The 24934-nt window shown below is 44.0% G+C and overlaps 1 protein-coding gene across 2 annotated transcripts; it reads left to right on the top strand.

Annotated features, from left to right (window-relative positions):
* Positions 1-1176: 1176 nt before the first annotated feature.
* Positions 1177-21297, top strand: setmar (SET domain and mariner transposase fusion gene). Of its 2 annotated transcripts, none has more exons than XM_078414444.1 (2): positions 1177-1556; positions 19871-21297. In XM_078414444.1, the coding sequence occupies exons 1-2, from the start codon at positions 1428-1430 to the stop codon at positions 20669-20671; spliced, it is 930 nt and encodes a 309-aa protein (XP_078270570.1). In that variant the 5' UTR covers positions 1177-1427; the 3' UTR covers positions 20672-21297. The 2 variants fall into 2 exon arrangements, with proteins under 2 accessions (XP_078270570.1, XP_078270571.1); XM_078414445.1 differs by having other exon boundaries at positions 19874-21295.
* Positions 21298-24934: the final 3637 nt, after the last annotated feature.

The following is a 24934-nucleotide window of genomic DNA, read 5'->3' on the forward strand; positions in this document are numbered from 1 at the left end:
CATCTAAATACTTCATAGAAACTGTGAGAGTACATACCTCCACCAGTTGCTCAAGCAGCATGTTCCAGATTTCAAACATTCTTGAGGTGACAAAAAATTCTTCTTCAAACCCCCTGTAAATCACCCTTATTTAACCTTTGCCCGCTAATTAAAGACCACTGTTAATGGGGGAGGGGGGGGGGGGGGGAGTTTTGCTGTGTCTATCCCATCTATGCCCACCATAATTTGGTCTGAATCACAAATGCTGTTTATTAGCTACTGTCAGAGAGTTATAGAGCATTGGAACAGCTCAACTTGTCCTGGTGACACTTGGAGGTTGAGGTAGTCCAGGGTTGTCAACACTGGAGAGGATTTCTGCATGCAGATGTGTCATGGCAGAGTTCAAAGAAATGTTATGGAATAAAATTTAAGAACAAAATAAATAAAATTCTGTAAATGTCAGTCATAGGTTCGTGGAGCAGAATTAGACCATTCGGCCCATCAAGTCTACTCTGTCATTCAATCATGGCTGATCTATCTTTCCCTCTCAACCCCATTCTCCTGCCTTCTCCCCATAATCTCTGACACTATAGATAGACACAAAATGCTGGAGTAACTCAGCGGAACAGGCAGCATCTCTGGAGAGAAGGAATGGGGACGTTTTGGGTTGAGACCCTTCCATTCTCTGACACCCTTACTAATCAATAATCTGTCAATCTCTGCCTTAAAAATATCCATTGATTTGGTCTCCACAGCTGTCTGTGGAAAATTTCCCAAGTCTGCAATCCAATATTTTTTATTGGTTATACTGTCAGAAAAACAGCATATAACCTGGCCCTTGCCCACAGTCACCAATCGTGACTGGGGAACTGCAGTTAATGGCGACCTCCGGCCGGGAGAGGGAGCGCCTGCGCCCGGCGCCGCCCCTTCGCAGAAAACCCCGCCCTTTTACCGGATTGGACGAAGATTCGAGAAGGGCGATGCATTGACTGACACGACTCTCCGCCAATCCGTTTGTGGAGCCAGGTGGGGGGGGTGGGGCGAGACAGCTGGACGTCAGCACTGGGGGAGGGGAGGAGAGGGTGGGAGAGAGGAGCGAGAGGGTGGGGGAGGAAGAGGAGGAGAGAGAGAGAGAGGGTGGGGAGGAGAGAAGAGAGGGTGGGGAAAGAGAGGGGAGGGAATGTGGAGAGAGGGGTGAGGAGTGGTGAGGAGAGTGGAGAGAAGGAAGTGGCGAAGAGAGAGGAGGGGAGAGAAGAGTGAGGAGGGAGGAGAGAGGAGGAAGGGACGGAAGTGGATAGGAGTGAGGAGAATGGAGTGAGGAGAGAGTGGAGTGGAAAGTGAGGAGAATGGAGTGAGGAGAGGAGAGTGAAGAGTGAGGAGGGAGGAGAGAGGAGAGAAGAGAGCCCAGGACCCGAGCGAGGAGTTGGAGTCCGCACCGTTCCCCCTGCATGACTGCTTCCAGTCCCCGGGCAGTCGGCTCAGGCCCGGACTTGGCTTCTGACATCTGCTGCGGCCTGGAGAACCTGCCAGTGCCAGTCATTAACGGAGTGGATGATGAGGGGTTGCCTGTCTTGCAGGTAGAGCAGCGTTTATTACATTCAAGGTAGACACAAAATGCTGGAGTAACTCAGTGGGACAGGCAGCATCTCTGGAGAGAAGGAACATTCCCCAGGTCTCTTACACTTGTGCAGTCAAGGGAGTCAAGAGTATTTTGTTGTGATGTGCATCCAGACAGAACCATTGAATTCATACTTGCTGCAGCTTAACATACACATTAAACGCAACAGCACAAATGGAAGGTACAATAAATTATCAGTATGCAGGTGTCACTTGTCAGCGAAAAAGTCTCGAACTTGGAACATTAACATCGTTTCTATTTCTACGGTTGCTGCCTGACCTGCTGAGTGTTTCCAGCATCATTTTTATATCAGTAATCCTGGGCTGGGTTCTGGTTAGTGTCAGACCACACCTTGATCATCACATCTGTTCTCAACAATGAAACCAATATATAAGAATCTTTAGAGTGGGGGATAGGAAGAACATTCTTGAGACAGGTTGAATGGATAATCAACCTGTCAGTTATTTTTTTCCACCACATTTCCTCGTTTCTGCAAATTGTTGTGCCATTTTCTGCGAGAACAGTAAAACAAGAACAAGGGCGGGCAATATTGATAGATAGACCCACCGGTCAAAGGTGAATTTCACCCACTTGGGACTATTCATTTTAGATAGGTGGCTTCTGAGAAATGATCATACACACATGGCAAAGTGGATAGTGGATGAAAATACCATATCAGCGATATTCTTTGAAATAAGTATGTGGGTAAGGCAAGGATCAGAGGTTTAAATGAATAAAAAGCAAATTTAGCAACGATCACTGCCTGAAGTAAACTTTTAGGTAAACCACTGGGAATAAATATTCTCCTGTTATTAAAAAATAATTGAATTAGATATAATGTTAGGATTCCTCGAAATGGATGGATTTGGATGAGTGGAAATTTTTCTCATCAACAATGAGGCTGTGAACAAATTATCTTGGGTTGGTTAAGAGATTCCAATTGCACAAATATTTTCCTTCTTTAATTAACCATCAGGTTGTTTATTTATTGTGCTTTTTTTTAGATAACCCACAATCTGTTTCCAATGGGTCTGTGAGCCCTATGATGGCATTTGGCTCATGTTAGTTAGGCTAATCTAATGTCTGCTCTGAAAGGCAGTGTCACAGCTGATACAGCTGCTGCCTCACACCACCAGAGCACTGGGTCCGATCTCTACCTCGGATGCTGTCTGTGTGGATGCTGTTTGCATCCCTGTGATTGTGTGGGTTCTCTCTGTGACTGTGGGTTTGTAGATTAATTGGCCTCTTTAAATTTGCCCCGAGTGTGGGTAGTGCATGAGTAAGTGGGATAACGTAGAACTAGTGTGAATGGGTGATCAATGGTCAGCATGGACACGGTGGGATAAAGGGGCTGTTTCCATGCTGTATCTTTAAACTAAACAATCCCTTTGCTTGCCATTATGCCCAAATCATGAATCCATAATTCTCTGATTTGAAGGCAATTTGATCCCCACAACCTTGGATTGACACCTGAATGTGTGAAATGTATTCAAGCTTAAAATATAGTAGAATTGTTGAAGCCTTGGTAGATTTCAAACTGCATCCTAGACCATTTTCAAGAAAAAGTTCAATTAATAATGGGTGCATTTAGTAAAGCTATGGAATGCTGTTGATTTGAAGTCAAGTTGTGTTGCTGTGGCACATGATCTGAACTGTGATGGCAGTGTACAGAGTTTGCTTTTTAAAGGCAGTTTTCTGTGCAAGGAAAGTAGATGCAGGGGAATAAAGGTTTGCGATCATTAAATATGTGTGCGTGGAGCTAAAGAATGAAAACCAAAAAAATGGTCAGTTGACCATTTTGAAAATTAGATGCTAGAAGGCAGCTAATTGAGGTTACGTATTGGTCTTCTGATCTGGGAAAGTACTTGAGCCAAATAATATTGATGGATTTAAGTTAATGAAGTGATATTACTTAGATTGGGCAGTAAACCTGACCATTGAATACATCACTTGAAAATCTACTAAATTAGTTTCACTTTAAACTGAAAAGGTGCAAATTAAACTAGAAATGATGCAAATGAAGATTTACAAGGATGTTATCAGAGGGTTTGAGTTATAAGGATACGCTGGGTCTTTTTTAACCTGAAGTATAGGAAGCTGAAGGGACCTTGTAGAGGTTTATAAAATTATGAGGAGCTAAGGTGAATAGTCACAATCTCTTCCTCTGGGTAGGAGAGTCTGAAACAAAGGGCATAGATTTAAGATGAGAAAAGATTTAAAAGGAGTCCGAGGGGCAAGTTTTTCATACAGAGTGATCACCTGCATACTAATTCTATCCTGCTTTCTAAGGACAATTTGTAGAAGCCAGTTAACCTACAAACCTGCATGTCTTTGGAATGCAGGAGGTGGTCACTGGGAGATCGTCCAAACTCCTTGCAGACAGCACTCAAAGTTAGGATTGATCCTGGGTCTCTGACGCTGTAAAGCAGCAACTCTACCGCTGCAAAGCAGCAACTCTACCGCTGCAAAGCAGCAACTCTACCGCTGCAAAGCAGCAACTCTACCGCTGCGCCATTCTACTGCCCTTATAAGCAGCCGAGTGAGGAACATGAGGAACTCGCCTTTGTCCCGCCCCCCTGACATCAGTCTGAAGAAGGGTCTCGACCCGAAACGTCACCCATTCCTTCTCTACCGAGATGCTGCCTGACCTGCTGAGTTACTCCAGCATTTTGTGAATAAATCGATTTGTACCAGCATCTGCAGTTATTTTCTTATATGAGGAACTCGCCCTTTGGCCCACAATGTCTGATGCCAAAACCAACTCTTATTTGCCTGCACATAATCAACACCCTTCCATTTCCTGAATATCCATATGCCTATCCAAAATTCTTTTAAATGACACTATTGTATCTGTTTCCACCACCGTCCCCGACAGTGCGTTCCAGGCAGTCACCACCCTTTGTGTGTGTGTGTGTGGAGGTGAGGGGAGTAAAATGAGAGCTGGCAAGTGGTAGATGGATTCAGGTAAGGAGGTGTGGATTGCTGAATGGAGTCGGGTGGGGACAAAGAGTTGGAGATAATAACAGGCTGGGACGTTGAGGTAACTAGGGGCTCAGAATGAAGCAAAATGGGAAAATAAGTATGGAAACAAGGTTATTGAAGATTCAGCTATCAATTGTTGAACAGAGAAATGGGTCATGAGTCTATGGAACTCACTTCCCCAAAGGATGGTGGAAGCAGAGTTTATATTATTTTTGTGGCAGAGGGAAATAGACTCTGAATAAGCATAGAGACGAAAGGTTGTTGGGCTTGGGCAGAGACATTTTCTTATTAAATGACCACATATTTCGTTCGGTACCTCGGTACCGAATGACAAATAAAGCTTTGTATTGTATTGTATTGTACATAGACATGAGAGGAAACAGATTAGTCCTGCTACAAATTCATATGTTTATTTGAAACACAGTAGACCAGAGTTCAGTTAGGCATCACCTGGGACTGAGCACTGTGGAAAGTGGAAGGCTGTGGAGGAAATGGTGTATGGAGATAAGGATGGTGAACTTGATACTTAAGAGCACACAGTGCATGAAATTTGGTGACGGTCATTTAGGTAGATGAGCAAGACTCTGTGTGGGTCAGAGTCTAGACTGTGGAATTTTATTGGGTTGCAGTTTGAGTGGTCAACAAGGAAGGTGGTGGTGGTGGCCATTTAAACTCCAACAATATAATTGAAGTGAAAATTCAGAAATAGAAATTTCATCAACAGTAGTGTGAGTTAGGAGCAGAGATAAAAAAATATATTGAAGGTGAAGGGGGAAAGATTAAGGTGAGGGGGGGAAGATTTAATAGGAACCACAAGGGCGGTCGGTGTATGGAACAAGCTATCGGAGGAGGTAGTTGAGGCAGTTACTATTGCAACATTTAAGAAACATTCAGACAGGTACATGGATAGGACAGGTTTTGAAGGATTTGGGACATATGCAAGCATCTGGGACTAGTGTAGATGGGACATGTTGGCTGGTGTGGGCAAGTTGGGCCTAAGGGCCTGTTTCCACGCTGTAAGATTCGATGACTGTATGACTCCTTGGTGCAAAACCAGATGTAGGATTGTGTGTCAAGCTGGAGAGTGAGGTTACTTCAGGTAGTGCAGCAAAAACTGTGTTAGATTGGATTTCATGAGAATGGTGTAGCCAGGTGCGGCACTGGATTCCTCTGATGTAATGAGCTGCAGTTATCAGCTTTGTTTCCCCCATATGGTTGTGCCAAATCGCAGTTAAGTCAGTGACAGTGGTGGATACTTCCATTGATGCTTTTGGTCCAGCTGGAGTGACCAGGAATGGCTGTGTAATACGTCAGTGCAGGTTTCAGACCCCAGATGGTGCTAAATGCCACATGCAATAGTTTCAATTACAGACTAAAAATATAAAAATAAACCGTCATAAAGGAGAAATTACATGCATAATAAATTACTTCTACATGAAACACCCTTCCCAGCCAGAAAAGAATAAGGGCAATGAGTTAATGAATGTAACAATATTTGGTATCTACCCGTGCACTGACAATTTTCTATATGTTGTGGGATCATCATCTATGATCAACTGTTGTTGAGTTGGCCTGTGGGACATCTTATTGATCACCTTTCCTTATCCTGAAGGGCAATGACAAAGTGTTTGGGCGTTGTTGGTAATTCGGAGCTACTAATAGAAGAAGATGGAGGATGATGATAGCTCCAGGTTGTAGTGATGTTTACGAGGAATCTGGAGTTTAATTTAATGAAAGGGAGAAACTTCTGAAAACAGACATTGCACTGATTAGGAGAATTAATACATGGACTGCATCTGTACTGTCTGAGAAAAGGTTGTGTAAAAATATAGACTTGACTATATGGAGAGCATTGTCATAACAGATTGCTGTAGCGTTACTATGAAAACTGCAAGTGGTAATGCATGCCAAAAGTAAATCTGCCTTCAAGAAGAGGAAGAACTTGCATTTGTATCACATCTCCCAAAATTTAGGAAAGGGATAGGTTACTATGATGTATTGCCTGACTTTCTCAGTCCTTCTGCAGTTTGTTTTTTTAATGCTCCAGATTCCAGCATTTGCAGTCTCCTGTGTCTCTATCTACCATTAAGTTCAATTGCAGTCACTGTTCATTTAGAATCAGCTGTTGCTCAGCTGGTTGCATTCTTGTCTCTTGAGCCATTGGCTTTGAGTGGAAGCCCTATGCGGAGACTAGATCACAAATTGTTTGGTACATACTGTGAGAGTACTTCACTATTATAGTCCTCAAGATGAGCTCATACATTGGTGGGTGAAAGAGAACAATATAACCCATTGGAAGGAAGTAGAGAGTTAAAAAATAATAAATCGGGGCAAGAGAAGTAATGTAAATTGGAGGTGGGAGAGGGAACAAACTACTGGAGAGGGACAAAAATAAATCATGCAAGAAAGGAGAGTTTAGGTCAACAAATAACATAATGTCTGAGAAATTTTAGTGCAGCAAATGGTTATTCTAGGCTGGTGTTGCAGTGGAAAGTAAAGACCATATTGCTTACTGAGGTCTTACAAATGTTATTTATACCTGATACCTAAACATTGTGTAAATGAGCAAGGGCTTAGAAAATGTGCTGCTTGTGACTGAAGTCAGAGGGAAAATATTGCATGAGCAATGTCAAATGATTGCAGTGTGACTAGTTGTTTTATAATTGAATGCCATGTGATCAGATCTCTGTTAGTGGTTAAGAATCAGATTATATTCTGTACTTGAACTCACTCGAACTGTACTTGAATTGTGATTAAATCAGTAGGATTGGTGGAGAGGAAGGTTGGACCAGTGGTTGTGGGGGAATCAGAAGGATTCACGGGGTTTTAGGGAGTTAGGTAGATTGAAGAGTTGGGAGGATTGTAAAATGGCAGATTGGATCTTGCGTATGATTGTGAATTTGAGATTGGATAAACGACTTTGGAAATGGTGGGAGGCAGGAAAGGGGTGATTGATGTGGGATGCAGTATGTGGGTGGGAGGCCAGAAAGGTGAGTAACTAGGGGACCTCAATGATTCTCATTCCATACTGTGCAGACCATGTTATCCCTGCATCATTTAGTTATGTTGGCTGTCAGGGTTATATTGTTCAATTTTCCTGCAGATTGCACAAGAAATTATGCAATCGGTGTGCCACAAAGTTTTAGTTTAATTTAGAGATACAGCACGGAAACAGGCCCTTCGGCCCACTGGGCCGCGCCGACCAGCGATTCCCGTTTAGTAACACTATCCTACACCCACTAGGGACAATTTGTACATTTACCAAGCCAATTAACCTACATACCTGTACGTCTTCGGAGTGCGGGAGGAAACCGAAGATCTCGGAGAAAACCCACGCAGGTCACGGGGACAACGTACAAACTCCGTACAGACCGCACCTGTAGTTGGGATTGAACCCGGGTCTCCGGCGCTGCATTCGCTGTAAGGCAGCAACTCTACTGCTGTGCTTTGTTTTGGGGAGCAAGAGTGACTCATTCCAGAAAGAGTTTTGTGGCATTTTTGCATTGCTGCAAAATGACCTGGAATTGTAATTACAGTGTTTAACTCCAGAAGTACAAACATTTCCAATTATATAACTCTGAAAATACAGGTATACACAATTGATTTTTGAGGCCAATGTGTTTTGGGTTGTGCCAGGCAAGTTAATGTTTCCTTCTAAAAACAGCCTGTGGCTTTCTGGAACAGAATTCAATGAATAGAATTCAATCTACTTTTTTGTTTTATTTATTATTATTATCATTTGCTTGTGCTAAGTTACAAGATTGTCAAGTCAAGTCAAGTCAATTTTATTTGTATAGCACATTTAAAAACAACCCACGTTGACCAAAGTGCTGTACATCTGATTAGGTACTAAGGAAAAAATGAAACATACAGTAGCACGCAAACATAACAGCACATACAAAACAGTTCACAGCGCCTCCTCAATGAGCCTCAAACGCTAGGGAGTAGAAATAGGTTTTGAGCCTGGACTTAAAGGAGTCGATGGAGGAGGCAGTTCTGATGGGGAGAGGGATGCTGTTCCACAGTCTAGGAGCTGCAACTGCAAAAGCGCGGTCACCCCTGAGCTTAAGCCTAGACCGTGGGATAGTGAATAGCCCCAAGTCGGCCGACCTGAGGGACCTGGAGTTAGAGAGGTGGGTTAGAAGATTTTTGATGTAGGGGGGGGAATGTCCATTTAGGGCGTTATATGTGAATAGGAGGAGCTTGAAGTTGATTCTGTACCGTACAGGGAGCCAGTGGAGAGAGGCCAGAATCGGCGTGATGTGGTCCCTTTTACGGGTACCCGTCAGCAGTCTCGCTGCGGCGTTTTGGACCAGTTGCAGGCGGGACAGGGAAGATTGGCTGATCCCAGTGTATAGGGAGTTGCAGTAGTCTAGGCGGGAGGAAATGAAAGCGTGAATGATTTTTTCAGTGTCGTCGAATTGGAGGAAAGGTTTGATTTTAGCTATGGTACGAAGTTGGAAGAAGCTGGCTTTTACCACAGCGTTGATTTGCTTGTCAAATTTTAATGCAGAGTCAAATATCACGCCGAGGTTTTTGACATGCTGTTTGACTAGGCAGGATAGGCTTCCAAGACTGCCTGTTATCGATTTGATGGAGTCGGGGGGGGGGGGGGGGGGGGGGGGGGCGAATAGGATGACCTCAGACTTGCTCTCGTTTAATTGGAGGAAGTTCTGTGCCATCCAACATTTTATGTCCTCAAGGCAGTGTAAGAGGCTGTTTAAATTTGACTGGTTGTTGGGTTTCAGGGGGAGGTAAAGCTGAGTGTCATCGGCATAGCAGTGGAAAGAAATGCCGTGCCTTTGAATGATTTGGCCAAGGGGGAGCATGTATAGAGAGAAGAGAATGGGGCCTAGGATGGAGCCTTGTGGAACTCCGCAGGAGAGGCTAGCTGGAGCAGAGGAATAACTGCCTATGTTGATGTCGAAACTCCTATCTTTGAGGTAGGAAACGAACCAGCTCAGGGCAGTGCCATCAATGCCAACCGTGTACTGGAGACGGTCAATAAGGATGGTGTGGTCCACTGTATCGAACGCTGCGCTGAGGTCGAGAAGGAGCAGCATTGCACAGTCGCCGGTGTCGATGGCGAGATGCAGGTCGTTGTGTACCTTCAACAAGGCAGACTCTGTGCTGTGGTGGGCTCTGAAACCTGACTGGAAACTTTCCAGGATGGTGTTTTGGTGTAGGTAGGGCACTAATTGGTTTAGAATTGCCTTTTCAAGGACTTTTGACAGGAATGGCAGTTTGGAAATGGGTCTGTAGTTGCTAGGCAAGGTGGGGTCTAGGTTAGGTTTTTTCAGTAGGGGCTGGACCACCGCGTGCTTGAAACAGGTTGGAACAGTGCCAGTGACCAGAGAACTGTTGATAATAGAGAGGATGCTGGGACCGGCTATTGCAATGACATCCTTCAGAAGGGCAGTGGGGGCAGGATCAAGGGGGCAGGTTGCAGGTTTCATAGCGGAGACAAGCTTTGCAAGGGAGGATAGAGTGACGGGTTGGAAACAGTCCAATTTAGATGAACAGACTAGTGAGACAGCTAGGTCACGGGTGGGAGGGGAAATGTTCATTCTAATGTTCTCAACTTTGCTGGTGAAAAATTTAGCGAATTCTTCGCACTTAGCAGGGGACCCAACTAAGCTGGTACTGGGGGCGGGACATATGACAGAGGTAATTGTGCTAAATAGGACCTTGGAGTTATGAGAGTTTTTGGAGATAAGGTCGGAGAAGTATTGTGCTCTAGCAGACTTTACTGCTTCCTGGTATTTGAGAAGATTGTTTCTCAGAATTTCGAAGGAAATTTGAAGCTTGTCACATTTCCACCTCCGTTCTGATTTTCTGCACTCCCTTCTTAGGGTTTGGTGGTTTCATTGAGCCAAGGCCGACCTTTGGGCTTAGGCTTTTTCATTTTAAGGGGAGCGATAGAATCCAGGATGGAAGAGCAAGTGATATTAAATAAAGAGGTGAGATCCTCAGTGCTGAGATGGGGGGGGGGGGAGAAGCCTCAATAGTGCAGATGTTGGGGGCAGCTGTGAGAGCCTCGGAGAATTTACTGGCAGTCAATGAATTTATGTCGCGGGAGTAACGAACAGGGAGATGAGATTTTGCGGGAGATAAAGGCAGAGATGCGTCAAAAATGATAGCGCTGTGGTCCGATAGACAGGCCTCAGTAGTTTCAATGTTGTAGATTGGGAATCCGGACGATAACACTAGGTCGATAGTATGGCCTAACTTGTGAGTGGGTCTCGTGGTGTGAAGAGTCAGATTGAAGGACTCAACCAGGTGCATAAATTCACTCACAAGAGGCTTAGTGGGACAGCAAACATGAATGTTAAAGTCACCAAGAATCATGATCCGGTCAAATTTGGGCAAAATGCTAGAAATCAGATCAGCAAATTGGGTGATGAAGTCCTTATGCATTTTTGGTGGGCGATACACAAGAACAATTAAGAGGGGATAGGCTAGACCTACTTTAATTAGTTGCACCTCGAAACTGGAGAAATGATCATTGTGATTGTGATCAATGAACATTGTGTTAATGTTTTTGTCAGAAGTTATTTTTATTCATCATGTTTTTGTTGGAAGTGTGTTTTTTATTTGACGTTTCTCATTACAGTAAATCGTGGAGAAACATTGCATGACGGATGTCAAATAATTGTAACCTGATTAAATGTTACGGTCAAATCTCCAGAGCTGCATTGGGAATCTCTCTGAGCAGCACAGTTTGTGCTTAAACAAACATGACTGTAATTAAACCGAGTAAACATTTGTATTTTAGCAGATTGCCCAACTTTCATTTGTTATCCCCTCCAAATGAAACCTGGTTCCACAGGCCTATATGTAGATTTATAATATAAAACGTGGACAAGCCAGGGATATTTTTAAATAATTGTAATTTAGCTTTTTATTTAGAAGTATCTTACAAAAAAATTGGATTTCATAAAATTTAACATCGGGGAAATAGTAATTTGTAGTTTTTTGAGATTGAAGATCAGCTATGATCTTGTTGAAATGCTGAATGGATTCAAGGATCAAATGGCTTACTCCACTCCTTTTTCTCTCTTCCTGGGAGTTTGAGTTGGGAACTGTCTTTTAAGAGTTCCAAGACCTTACCCTGAATGGCAGGGTCATAGACATCTCGCAAACAGGCCTTTCACCCCAACATGTCTATGCTGACAAAGTTGCTCAACTGAGCTAGTCCTATTTGCCTGAACCTGGCCCATATTCTTATCCATATACATGTCAAAGTCTCTTTTAAATATCATAATTGTGCCCACCTCTACCATTTCCTCTGGCAGCTTATTCCATGTACGCCCCACCCTCAGTGTGAAAACGTTGCCCCCAGGTCCCTTTTAAATCATTGCCCTCTCACCTTAAACCCATGCCCTCTTGTTTTAGGCTCCTCTAACCTCGGGGGGAAAAACAATGGCTGTTCACCTCATGCATGCTCTTCATGATTTCATATGCCTCAATGAGGTCACCCCTCAGCCTCCTACACTCCAAGGAAAAGACAATCCAGTTTATTTAGCCTCTCCTGATAACTTGAATCCTTCAGTAAGATCGTTGTAATCTGTTTTGTCACCTTTTATAACGTTGTTCCTATAGAAACAGAGAAAATAGAAACATAGAAAATAGGTGCAGGAGGAGGCCATTCATTGTGATCATGGCTAATCATCCACAATCAGTAACCCGTCCCCGCCTTCTCCCCATACCCCCTTGATTCTGGTAGCCCCAAGAGCTCTATCTAACTATCTTTTAAATTCATCCAGTGAATTGGCCTCCACTACCTTTTGTGGCAGAGAATTCCACAAATTCACAACTCTCTGGGTGAAAAGGTTTTTTCTCATCTCAGTTTTAAATGGCCTTCCCTTTATTCTTAGACTGTGGCCCCTGGTTCTGGACTCCCCCAACATTGCAGTACATTAACTTATGATTCACATTTTTTTTAATCCAACTAAATAGCTAATGACATAAGTAATAGCTACACTTTCAATGATAAGGACTGGCCTCTATAAAGTACTGAGATGGGTTTGCATATCCTGATCCTAGATGAAGATGACACATATGGTTGTTTAGATTTTTTAGTTTAGAGATACAGCGTGGAACCAGGCCCACCATGTCCACGCCGACCAGCGATCCCCGCACACTAACACAATCCTACACACACTAGGGACAATTTAAGATTATACCAAGCCAATTAACCTACAAACCTGTATGTCTTTGGACTGTGGTAGGAAACTGGAGATCCCGGAGGAAACCCACACAGGTCACGGGGAGAACATACAAACTCTGTACAGACAAGCACCTGTAGCCAAGATTGAACCCGGGTCGCTGGCGCTGTAAGGCAGCAACTCTACCTCTACGCCACTGTGCTACATTCCTCAGGATGTTGCGTCTCCTCAGAATCAGATCAGTTTGTCAGTTTGAAGATCATTTTGCCACGTGTTCTGAACATCAGGTGGTTGTTTGTTGATTCATGGGATAACGATCAGTTCTGATGTTTTAAACCACAGATACATGAGAAGCAATATGTGGTTTTGAGTACTGCATCTAAACTGTCCGATCGACCGTTTGTTACATCCTGCTGGAGTGAGGCAGCATTATAACTGATGTCGGCCATAAGACTACAGGGCAGGGGAACTAATTACAAGAGATAGATATAAAATGCTGGAGTAACGCAGCGGGACAGGCAGCATCTCTGGAGAGAAGGAATGGGTGACCTTTCGGGTCAAGACCCTTCTTGAGAACATACTTCAGTCCCAAAAAATAAACTGATGCAGCAACACTCTAAAACAGGCGTCAATAAAACTAACAAAAGAAATATGGAACAGGAAAATAACAATGATTGAATAGAGAGTGAATGCAAAGAAGTGTTTGCTTCTTCCATTGGCATAGAACTGCTTGTTGCATACGAGACATGCAACAGTAGAAAATAAATGTATACTCTCTGAGTTTAGCACCAATGCCAAGCTGATTGCCTCTGGTTTCCTTTTTGAATTCTTCAAGTATCATAAAACCGCAGCAAATTATAGCTTCAGACACACAGGAAAGAAAGGCGTGCATTTATACGACTCACTTCGAAGACCACATTTAAATTGTAAGATAAACGGCAAAGATTGTGGCTGAATTGCAGACAAAACCAGGTAATACTACAGAAAATAATTTCTGACTTCTTATTAATAGTGATAATTTGCAAAATTTAGTAAATCTATTTTGTCCTGGAGGAAAATACCATGTAAATACCCTTTATACATTATTTAATTAAAACATTTAACCCCTTCAATAATGTATTTGAATTCAGTACTTTGGATACACATTGGAATGAGCAACATGGTTTAATAACACCCTGAGCAGATTCATGGGCAGCTTTCAGAAGAACCTGGCAAAATTGCAAAGGAAACATATTACAGCTTTGTTGGGAAATAACGGGGGAGTGAGATTAATGGTGAGTCTTATTGTAAGGGGAGGCGGGATAGGCTGTGGCTTCTTTCACTAGAGCATATAGCAGCTAATATCATCAGCACCCACCCCACACTGTCCACACCCTTTGTTTCGCTGCTACCGTCGGGAAGAAGCTACAGGAGCATGAGAACCATTACTTCCAGTTTCAAGAACAGCATCTTAGATTCTTGAACCGAGCACAGCCCTAACCACGATTCTTATCTCTACACTGAATCATTGAAGACTTTGCATTACTAAGGTTGCACATACTTTGGCTTGCACAATCATGGTCTGGTTTACCAAGAAGAACTGGTAATTTATTGTTTATTTATTGCGTTTAATGTGTCGGTCAAGCTGCAGCAAGCAAGAATTTCATTGTTCCGGTCCCAGTGCATATGACAATTAAACACTCTTGACTCTGGACGGTTTTCATGTCTGGATGATGGGATAAGCAGCCTTCCTCACTTGTTTTTATGTTATAAGATTGTAGTGGGTTCCATTAGATGTGAGTATTGTGAGTGCTTCCAATGGATAACCAAAATTATTTCTGGATTTTCTGGTGCTCAAGTGATCTCTGGCACTTAGGATGCAATGCTGAATGAAGAAAAAGACATCCCACCAGCCGTGAATGTACAAGGTGAAGCACGTGTTGACACCTCCAAGCAGCAATTGGGCACCAAATATAAGAAAGAACATGCATTTATCATATCATATCATATCATATATATACAGCCGGAAACAGGCCTTTTCGGCCCTCCAAGTCCGTGCCGCCCAACGATCCCCGTACATTAACACTATCCTACACCCACTAGGGACAATTTTTACATTTACCCAGCCAATAATTTTGTCTTCAACACCCTCACAATGCCTCATGTACTTCATTGTCAAAGAAGGACTTTTGAAGTGCAGTTGGAGAAATTACAGCATCTTCTCGTCTAAAAAAAAGTTCTTAGAAGCAGCGGTATCATAACTGACCAAATAATCTGCTTTAATGATGTACAGTCTGATTGAAAGATAATAAAAGAGAGTGTATTGATGCAAAGGGGGTAACTCTTTTAAGCTGCATCTTAACCCAAACATGGTGGAACCAGGCAGAAATAGCTCAGAGCGACTCCTGACTCTCCGCCTCAACACCACCGCAGGCCCGGTCACCCTTGTCAGCGTGTATGCCCCGACACTGTCCTCCACATCAGACACAAAGGACGAGTTCTACAAGAACCTTGCGTCCATCATCAGCAGCATCCCCAGCAAGGAAGAACTTGTTCTCTTGAGCGACTTCAACGCCAGAGTGGGCGCAGACCACGAATCATGGTCTTCCTGCCTTGGGCCGTTTGGTGTGGGCAAAATGAATGAGAATGGACAGCGACTGCTCGAGCTGTGCACTTACCATGACCTGTGCATTGCCAACTCGTACTTCCAGACTAAGCCCCAGCACAAGGTATCCTGGAGGCATCCACGCTCAAAGCATTGGCATCAACGATCTGATCCTAGTCAGACGTGCCGCCCTCAAGCACATTCTCCACACACGCTCCTACCACAGTGCGGACTGCGACACAGACCACTCCTTGGTGTGTTGCAAGATCAAGCTGCAACCAAAGAGGTTCTACCATACCAAGAAGCTGGGGAAACACCGCATCGATGTCAGCAAGATGCCCCATCCAGACCTCGTGCAACAGTTTGCAGAGGCTTTTGAGAGAGAACTTGGCACCTCGTGTCCTGGAGACTCTGCAACCGAGAAGTGGGAAACTGCGGGACACCATGCACCACACAGCCTTGGCTAGCTTTGGGAAGAAGATCTCAAAGACATCACTGGTTTGAGGCCAAGTCGACTGTGATGACTCCCGTCATCGAAGCCAAGTCCGCCGCCCTACAATGAAGTACAAGCGGTCAGCCAACGAAAAGAACTTGCAGATCCTCAGGGCTACCAGTAGCAAGGCTCAGCAGACTGCCAGGCGTTGCGCCAATGAGTACTGGACACAGCTTAGTGGGGACATCCAGACGGCCGCCATAACAGGGAACATCAGGGGAATGTACGATGGCATTAAGAAGGCACTAGGACCAGTCCAGAGCACGACAGCCCCCCTCAAATCCTCCACTGGGGAAGTAATCACAGACAAATGCCAGCAGATGGAGAGATGGGTGGAACACTACTCCGACCTCTACTCGAGAGAGAACACTGTGTCCCCCTCAGCCTTTGACGCCATCGAGTGCCTGCCGACCATGGATGAGTTAGATGGAGAGCCGACGGTAGAAGAGCTCAGCAAGGCCATTGACAGCCTGGCCTCACGCAAAGCCCCAGGCAGCGACGGGATTCCCCCTGACCTGATCAAGCACTGCAAGACTACCTTACTGCTTCCTTTGCATGGTCCTCTGCCAGTGCTGGCAAGAAGGAGCTGTACCGCAGGACATGAGGGATGCCACAATCATTACCCTCTCCAAGAACAAGGGCGAGAGAAGCGACTGCAACAACTACAGAGGCATCTCCCTCCTCAACATCGTCGGCAAGGTCTTTGCTCGGGCCATCTTGATCCGCTTGCAGAAGCTGGCAGAACGTGTCTACCCAGAGTCACAGTCCGGTTTCCGAGCTTGAAGATCAACAGTAGACATGGTCTTCTCCCTTCGCCAGCTCCAGGAGACGTGCAGAGAACAGCGGATGTCCCTGAATAGTGCTTTCATTAACCTCACCAAGACGTTCGACTTCGTCAGCAGAGATGGCCTATTCAAGGCTCTCCCAAAGATCGCCTGCCCACCAAAACTGCAGAGCATGATGGAATCCTTCCACATCAACACGAAGGGGACAGTGCAGTTCAACGGCAGTTTCTCGGAGCCCTTCGAAATCCGCCGTGGCGTCAAACAAGGCTGCATCCTCGCTCCCACACACTTTGGGATTTTCTTCGCTCTGCTCCTGAAACATGCCTTCGGCACCGCAACAGAGGGGATCTACCTGCATACTAGATCAGACGGCAAGCTCTTCAACCTCACCCGCCTCCGAGCCAAGACAAAAGTACGTGTAGCTCTCATCAGAGACATGTTGTTCGCCGATGACGCAGCAGTTGTGTCCCACACCCAGCAGGAACAACAGTCATTGATGGACCGCTTCCATCGGGCTTGCAAGGACTTTGGGCTGACCATCAGCCTGAAGAAGACGAATGTCATGGGACAGGATACAGAGTCATCACCATCGACGACTACGAACTCGATGCTGTCCATCAGTTCACGTACCTCGGCTCCACCATCACCAACAACCTCTCCTTGGACACAGAGATTGACAAGAGGATCGGGAAGGCAGCTACAACTCACGCTCACCTCACAATTCGAGTGTGGACCAATCCAAAGCTGACAGTGAAGACAAAGATAGCACTCTACAACGCCTGTGTCAACAGCACGCTGCTGTACGGCAGTGAGACATGGACTACATATGCCAGACTGGAGAGAAGACTCAAAACCTTCCACCTTAGAAGCATCCGCCGTATCCTGGGTATATCCTGGCAAGACAGAGTGCCCAAGGCCGAGATTCTGTCTCGCACTGGCCTTCCGAGTATGTACACTCTACTCAGGCAGCGCAGGCTTCGGTGGCTGGGCCATGTCCACCGCATGGAGGATGGCCGTATTCCAAAAGACATCCTCTATGGAGAGCTAACATCTGGGAGGAGAACCATCTAGATGCACGCTAGATGCAGGAAAAATGTTCCAGATGTTTGGGGAGTCCAGAACCAGGGGTCACAGTTTAAGAATAAGGAGTAGGCCATTTAGGACTGAATTGTGGAAAATCCTTTTCACCCAGATAGTTGTGAATCTGTGGAATTCTCTGCCACAGAAGGCAGTGGAGGCCAATTCACTGGACGTTTTCAAGAGAGTTAGATTTAGCTCTTGGGGCTAAAGGAATCAAGGGATATGGGGAAAAAGCAGGAACGGGGTACTGATTTTAGATGATCAGCCATGATCATATTGAATGGTGGTGCTGGCTCGAAGGGTCGAATGGCCTACTCCTGCACCTATTTTCTATGTTTCTAGTTGCAAGGAGAGGGCATGGCCTGGATGGCAGGGGTTCTTGATGACAGATGCTGCCTTCTTGAGGTGTCTCGTGTGGTGGGGAGGCTGTGTCCGTATTGATCGGGATGAGTCCACCACTCCCTGCAGCCTTTTGCATTCCGTGCATTGGAATTGCTGCACAAGGCCTAATTGCAACTAGTCCGGATACTTTTTACAGTTCCCCTGTAGATGACTTTTGGAATATTCAGTGACATGCTGAAACTTTTTAAGCTTCTAAGAGAGTGGAGTCGCTGGCGCACCTGAGTCATACAGTGTGGAAACAGGCCATTTTGCCCAACTTGCCCATGCTGACTAACATGCCCTATCTACACTAGTCACCTACTTGATGCTAACATCTATGCTGGGCTCAGAATGGATCATCTGAGATGTTAATACCCAGTAATTTGTAGCTGCTACTTCTCTCCACCACCGATAAAAGTGGCATCATGAAAACTGGCATATGGTCTCTCAACATTCTTTAGTCAAAAATTAGTTCCTTGGTTTAGTTGATATATTATGCCTTTCACTGCTTTCCAATGCCCCAGTGTGTGTGCCCCACTGTCAATGATCAACTTCTAAAGTGAAGTTGTAATGTATGAGCTTATCACTCTACTTGTTTACTTCACTGTAACTATGATGTAAACCTTCATCCATGAATCTAACTGTACATTAGGCAATTTGGACTCTATCATGATTGTACTTTTACCCCTTATTTCTATTTCAAGAAAAGAGCACTATTTCTGGAGTTAATATGCCTGGCCTGCTTTTCATACTTCATTTAGCACAATGAACACAGGGACCAGCGGTAACAGACCAGGGGCATTTATATGAAACCCATATATACGTAAGTCAATTAAAGACATACTTGTTAAGATTGTGTCAAGAGACACAGAAGACCCAGTTTGGAAATGGATAATGAACTCTTGCTAAATTGGAATCGAAGGTTGCCTGATCACGGTGTTGTAATTTTACATTCAAGTGAAGAGGTAAACATTATTTTACAGGTCATGGGGTGATGGGATAATATGTGCACTCATGCAGTTCAGCTTTCTGCGCTTGATAAAGATTAGAATTATTGAGGATCCCTGTTGTTTTAATTTGCTATAATGTTTTTTTAAAAACTTTTAACATGGTAAACATTGTCAGCAGATAGATTCATAGCAAGAGGAGCAGCAAATTGATCTGTGCTCTGTTGAATGTACATGCTGTCTGTCTTTTATGTTAGACTAGACCAAGTGAACCCGTTGGGCCCAAACCTCTCCTGCATTGGTGCAGCACCCTCCTCTCCCCCCCCCCCCCCTCCCTCCCTCCCCCCCCCTCCCTCCCTCCTCCTCCCTCCCTCCCTCCCCCCCTCCCTCCCTAGGAGATAGATTTAAACTTTAAAATATGATAACTTTAAAAATATAACACCGATTTCAATGAAACTTCTTCCATTAGCACCGAAGGGATGACGGTGAGTAAGGTGGGCCTAAAATTGTCGCGCTACCGTGTACCGTTTTGGCTGTAGTTCAGGAACAAACAAACAAAACAAACGAGAGTTTTAGTATATAGATATTTGATTTTTGCTTTTAGTATAGGCATTTTAGGTAGGACTAGGTATACTTAAACATTGTTTAAGTTTTTCAATGGTACAGAATTTGAAGAGTTAGAGAGCATATTACTAGGTATAGTGTCCAACTGGTTTAGGCATTTAATAGTCAAGGAAGACCCCTTGACTTCAAAGGGTCACTAAAAAGCATTTAAAGTGACCCTTTTAAGAAGCCAGATAACAGAAGGCTGTGTGGGAGGAATCACATTAAGGCTGTTTTGTGTTTGCCCCAGCAGTATACGCCTGAAAATGTGGCTGGGCCAGGAGAAGATCTTGATCCCATGGAAATAAATCTTCCAGGATGTGACTGCTTAGCCGCTTCCTGTAAGGCAGATACGTGCACTTGCCTGCAAAGCTTCAAAGGAGCTTATGATGAAAGCATGTGCCTTGTGGACCTTAAAGATAAGACAAGCTACTCCAGGCCTGTTTTTGAGTGCAACATCATGTGTAAATGCAGTGAGGCCTGTAAGAACAGACTTGTCCAAAACGGTCTTGTCTTTAAACTGCAGGTGTTCAGAACTCTAATGAAAGGATGGGGCCTTTGGACACTGGAACCAATTACGAAAGGGAGATTTGTTTGTGAGTATGGGGGTGAGATCATTGGTTTTCTGGAAGCCAGCAGGCGGATCCAGTGCCAAAACTCGGTCGACATGAACTATATCATCGCATTGAGAGAACACCTGAGTACTGGAGAAATATTGCAGACTTTTGTCGACCCTTCCCACACTGGCAACGTTGGCCGTTTCCTCAACCATTCTTGCGATCCTAATCTCTACATGGTTCCTGTTCGGGTTAACTCCATGATTCCAAGATTGGCCCTTTTTGCAGCTCGTGATATTGCAGCAGAGGAGGAGCTGTCGTATGACTATTCTGGAAGGTTCAATAGTCTTGTGAAGGAAGACAAAACTGAGGAAGTGACTGGTGGACAGACTCTTTCCCTTAAGCCATGTTATTGTGGTGCGCGGACATGTATTGGCTCCCTGCCCTTTGATAGCTCACTCTATAATCAAAAGGGCAAGTTAACTGTAACTTAGCTTTGGCCATTATATACTTTTAGCTTTTGATTCAGTTCGTTTGAGTTTGCAGTTAATACTTGTTGATGCTGTAGTATTGTGTGTGTCAGCCATTTACATTTGCAATCTCCACATGTGAAAACAGTGTTGGGTTATTTATGATTCATCACAGTCATTTGCATTTACTTTACAGCAAGAACATCACAATGTTGTCTCAAATTGCATTTTTCAATGGTCATTTTTCCTATTTTCCTTAAATTTATAGATCCATTTGATTGGAGAATTGGAGAAATTTGTCCAAACCTGAGAGAATATTTGCTTAATTTTTGCTCATGTCAAGCATCTGATTAAATTGTGTGGCTGAACTGATTTTCTCTCATCCATGTTATTTTCATAAATGGTTTCATGGTGAATCATACACTGGGCATTTTGGGACACACTGTTATCATGTATGCTGTAACAGAAGGAATTAAGGCAGAAGCTGGACCTCAAAGACATCCAACACACAGCTGTCTTATTCATTGTTGTCAAAGACACCTTCCACCATGCAGTTGGAGGTGTGGAAGATCACATCTCTAATTAATAAAAAGTAATGGGCCACACACCCTGTTCATCTTGGGATTTCAGCACCCATCTTGGGTGGCGTCTACAAGTAAAATTTTACCTTTTGTTGATAAAATGTTAAATCAAAAGGCACTGTATGTGTGTTTTTTTAATTGCTTTGGGTTGTCAAATACTTGGTTAGTGAATGCTACATGTTAAGTACACACTGGAATATATTTACTCACCACTTGAGTGTAGTAAGGCACTTGCTACTAGATTTAATGGGTGTGGTTAAAGTAGTGTTGTCAATGCTGTATCTGTGGCTAGTCATTTCCATTGAAGCATGCTTGTCCACGATGTCTCTGCGATTCTTTCTCCGATAAATTGTAAATAGATCTCGCTGCAACCCACCTGTGAACGTTGGAATTGCTAGATATTAAAACAGTGACCCATCCATCTTGCTATTCATATGACAAACAATAATGGAGAGGTTAACTTAAGCGCAACTTAAGCAATCAGTCTACGATCACCAGGGACCTGAGGGAAGGAGAGCCCTAGTGTTACAGAACATTGGAGATTATGGGTCCGCTCTCATTTGTCTCACACAAAATGAGACACACTTATCACACCATGGCTCAAACTACTGTCTGTTGTAGTCGAGAGGTTTTTGTGAATGAAGTCTAACTAATATGCAGTCAACTGGAATGATGCTTACTGCTTTCACCGTATCTCTGGGGAGCCTGTTCCTTATCTAGGCCATTCAGTCATATAAATATTGCTATTACCCTTTATTCAACCTTCCTTTCCTTCAAGACCAATACATGTACACTAATTTGAATATGGTGTCAGTATCTCACGCACCTGCAACACTTGAGATTTAGTTTGCTTTGTAACTCATCATGAGGTAACAGGATAGGGATGTTTTTAATTTATAGGCACATTATTTCTTCTAACTTTTAATCTTATGAATTGTAAATGTTTAAGGATGTGAAATCTGCTTTTCAAACAAAGCTCATTATTTCTGGAAGAGGTGATGTGGTGCCAATGAAAGAAAATATTCCTCTTCATAACTGTGTGCTGGAAATGATTGCTGAAGAGATGTAGGGCACTGGGCTGTTTAATTAGCTGTGTACGTTAGATACTGTTCCACATTCCCCAAATAGCACCAAGCACCAGTTTCAGCAGCCCATGAGAGAAGACTGAAATAGTCAGGTCAATACAGGTATGTCTTTCAAATATTTGTAAAGTAGTTCATTCAGTTTTAGTATAATGCCAGGCTTGCATTGGAAATTTGCAGTGTTCACCTCCAATTGAATGGCCATATCATCATCATGGAAATGACTGCCTCCGCATGGAGCACACGATGAGAGGAAGCTGCAGGTTTGCAAAACACAGAAAACTGGCCAGCAATATCTCAGCAGGAATCGGAAGGCAAGTCCGAAACCTGACCAAAAATATTTTGCTAATCAATCCAACCATAGGTCTACGGTAACACTCGGCTCCTAATCAGTTTTAGACCTACTTTATCAACAGAGAGGCATGCAGCACGGAAATAGGCCTTTCGGCCCAACTTATCCACACCGACCAAGATATCCCACCTACACTAGTCCCACCACCCCACGTTTGGTCCATATCCCTCTGAACCTTTCCTATCAAGATACCTGTATAAATGTCTTAAATGTTGTTATAGTAGCTGCCTCAACTACCGCCTCAGGCAGCTCGTTGCATTTATCCACCACCCTCTGTGAAAAGTTGCACCTCAGATTCCTATTAAATCTTTTCTCTCTCCCCTTAAATTAATGTCCTCTAGTTCTTGATTTCCCTACTCTGGGTAAAAGACTGTGCATTCACCCTATCTATTCCCCTCTTAATTTTACACACCTCTAAAAGATCACCTCACAGCCTTCTGTGCTCCAGCGAATAAAGTCCTAGCTTGCCCAACATTTCCCTCGAGCTCAAGCCCTCAATTCCTGGTAACAACCTCATAAATGTTCGCTCACTCTTTCCAGCTTAATGACATCCTTCCTATGGCAGGTTGACCAAATCTGAATACAATGATACTCCATCTGCACTAATGGTCCTCACCAATGTCTTGTACAACTGTAGCATAACATCCCAACTTCTATACTCAATACCTGACTGATGAAGGCCAATGCATCGAAAACCTTCTTAACCACCCTCCATACCTCTGACGCCACTTTCAGCGAACTATGAACCTGCACTCCTAGATCCCTCTGTTCTACAACACTCCCCAGGGCCCTGCCATTCACTGTGAAAGTCCAGCCTTAGTTTGATTTCTCAAAATACAATACCTTGCATTTATCTGCATTAAACTACATTAACTATTCCTCAGTCCACTTACCCAGCTGATCGAGATCCTGCTGTAATTTTTGATAACCATCTTCGCTATCTACAAAAACACCCTAACTTACTACAAACTCTGCAAACTTACTAATCATGCTTGTATATTCTCATCCAAATCATTGATATAAACCGCCAACAGCAATGAACCTAACAGTTTCCAGTCTGAAAAAATCCTTCCACCATCAACATCGCTTCCTTCCATGAAGTCAATTATCATCATATCATATATATACAGCCGGAAACAGGCCTTTTCGGCCCTCCAAGTCCGTGCCGCCCAGCGATCCCCGTACATTAACACTATCCTACACCCACTAGGGACAATTTTTACATTTACCCAGCCAATTAACCTACATACCTGTACGTCTTTGGAGTGTGGGAGGAAACCGAAGATCTCGGAGAAAACCCACGCAGGTCACGGGGAGAACGTACAAACTCCTTACAGTACAGCACCCGTAGTCAGGATCGAACCTGAGTCTCCGGCGCTGCATTCGCTGTAAAGCAGCAACTCTACCGCTGCGCTACCGTGCCGCCCAATTATCTATCCAATTATCTATCCAGTTGGCTAACTCTCCATGAATCCTATGTGATCTAACCTTCCAGAGCAGCCTACGTTGTGGAACCTTGTCAATAAAGTCCATGCATTCAATCCAGGGGTGCTGGAATGCTGCACAGTTGGAAAGGCAAATTTTGGATGACATTAAACTAAGGGTCCAGTCAGCTGAGGTGACATAAGCAATCCCATGGTATTATTTGAAAGAAGAGTGAGGGATTTCTCCATTATGTCTGAGTAGTATGCATTTATTGTTTGACCAGCATCATTGAAATAGGCCATCTGATTATTGCTGTTTTGTGGAATCTTGCTATGTGCAACGGGCATTTCCTACATTACAGTAATGACTACACTTCACAAGCTCACTGTAAACTAGTTTTGAGAAGTCCTGAGGACATGAAATAATTATTTTCAATCCAACAGTTTATTCGATTAATTAGCTGCAGCCCTGGCTACATATTCAAGTAGTTATGAGGAACAAAATTAAAATTGCATCATTATCAAATTTAAAAGGGTGGCAGCAATTAAAGGGAAGAGGGACGATTGGGATGAGGGCAGCCTGAACTATAATTTAACATGATTTTAGAAACCTGCAAAAGCCACAACCTGAGTTAAAGAGATGGAGAAGTAATGGACACACATGAAAGGAAACAAGAATATCTGGTGGAGGCATCTGCAGCTGAACAATTGAGCAGCCCTGCACCTAACCACCTGTTCAATCGCTGGTGAAGTTAGGAAGTGCTATTGGGAGGAAGAGCGTGTTAGGAATTTTTCTGTGCTCCTTCTGCCATGAGTGGTAAAATTCACCATTGCCATAAACTTGCATG

Source organism: Rhinoraja longicauda, chromosome 17 (assembly GCF_053455715.1).
Source record: "Rhinoraja longicauda isolate Sanriku21f chromosome 17, sRhiLon1.1, whole genome shotgun sequence".
NCBI classification, from domain to species: Eukaryota; Metazoa; Chordata; class Chondrichthyes; order Rajiformes; family Arhynchobatidae; genus Rhinoraja; species Rhinoraja longicauda.

Bases quoted from the DNA above. Each gene is read 5' to 3' on its own strand.
- setmar (XM_078414444.1), top strand. From the start codon at position 1,428: ATGACTGCTTCCAGTCCCCGGGCAGTCGGCTCAGGCCCGGACTTGGCT. The intron at 1,557-19,870 runs GTAGAGCAGCGT...TGTTTGCCCCAG, and splicing joins AGGGGTTGCCTGTCTTGCAG to CAGTATACGCCTGAAAATGT.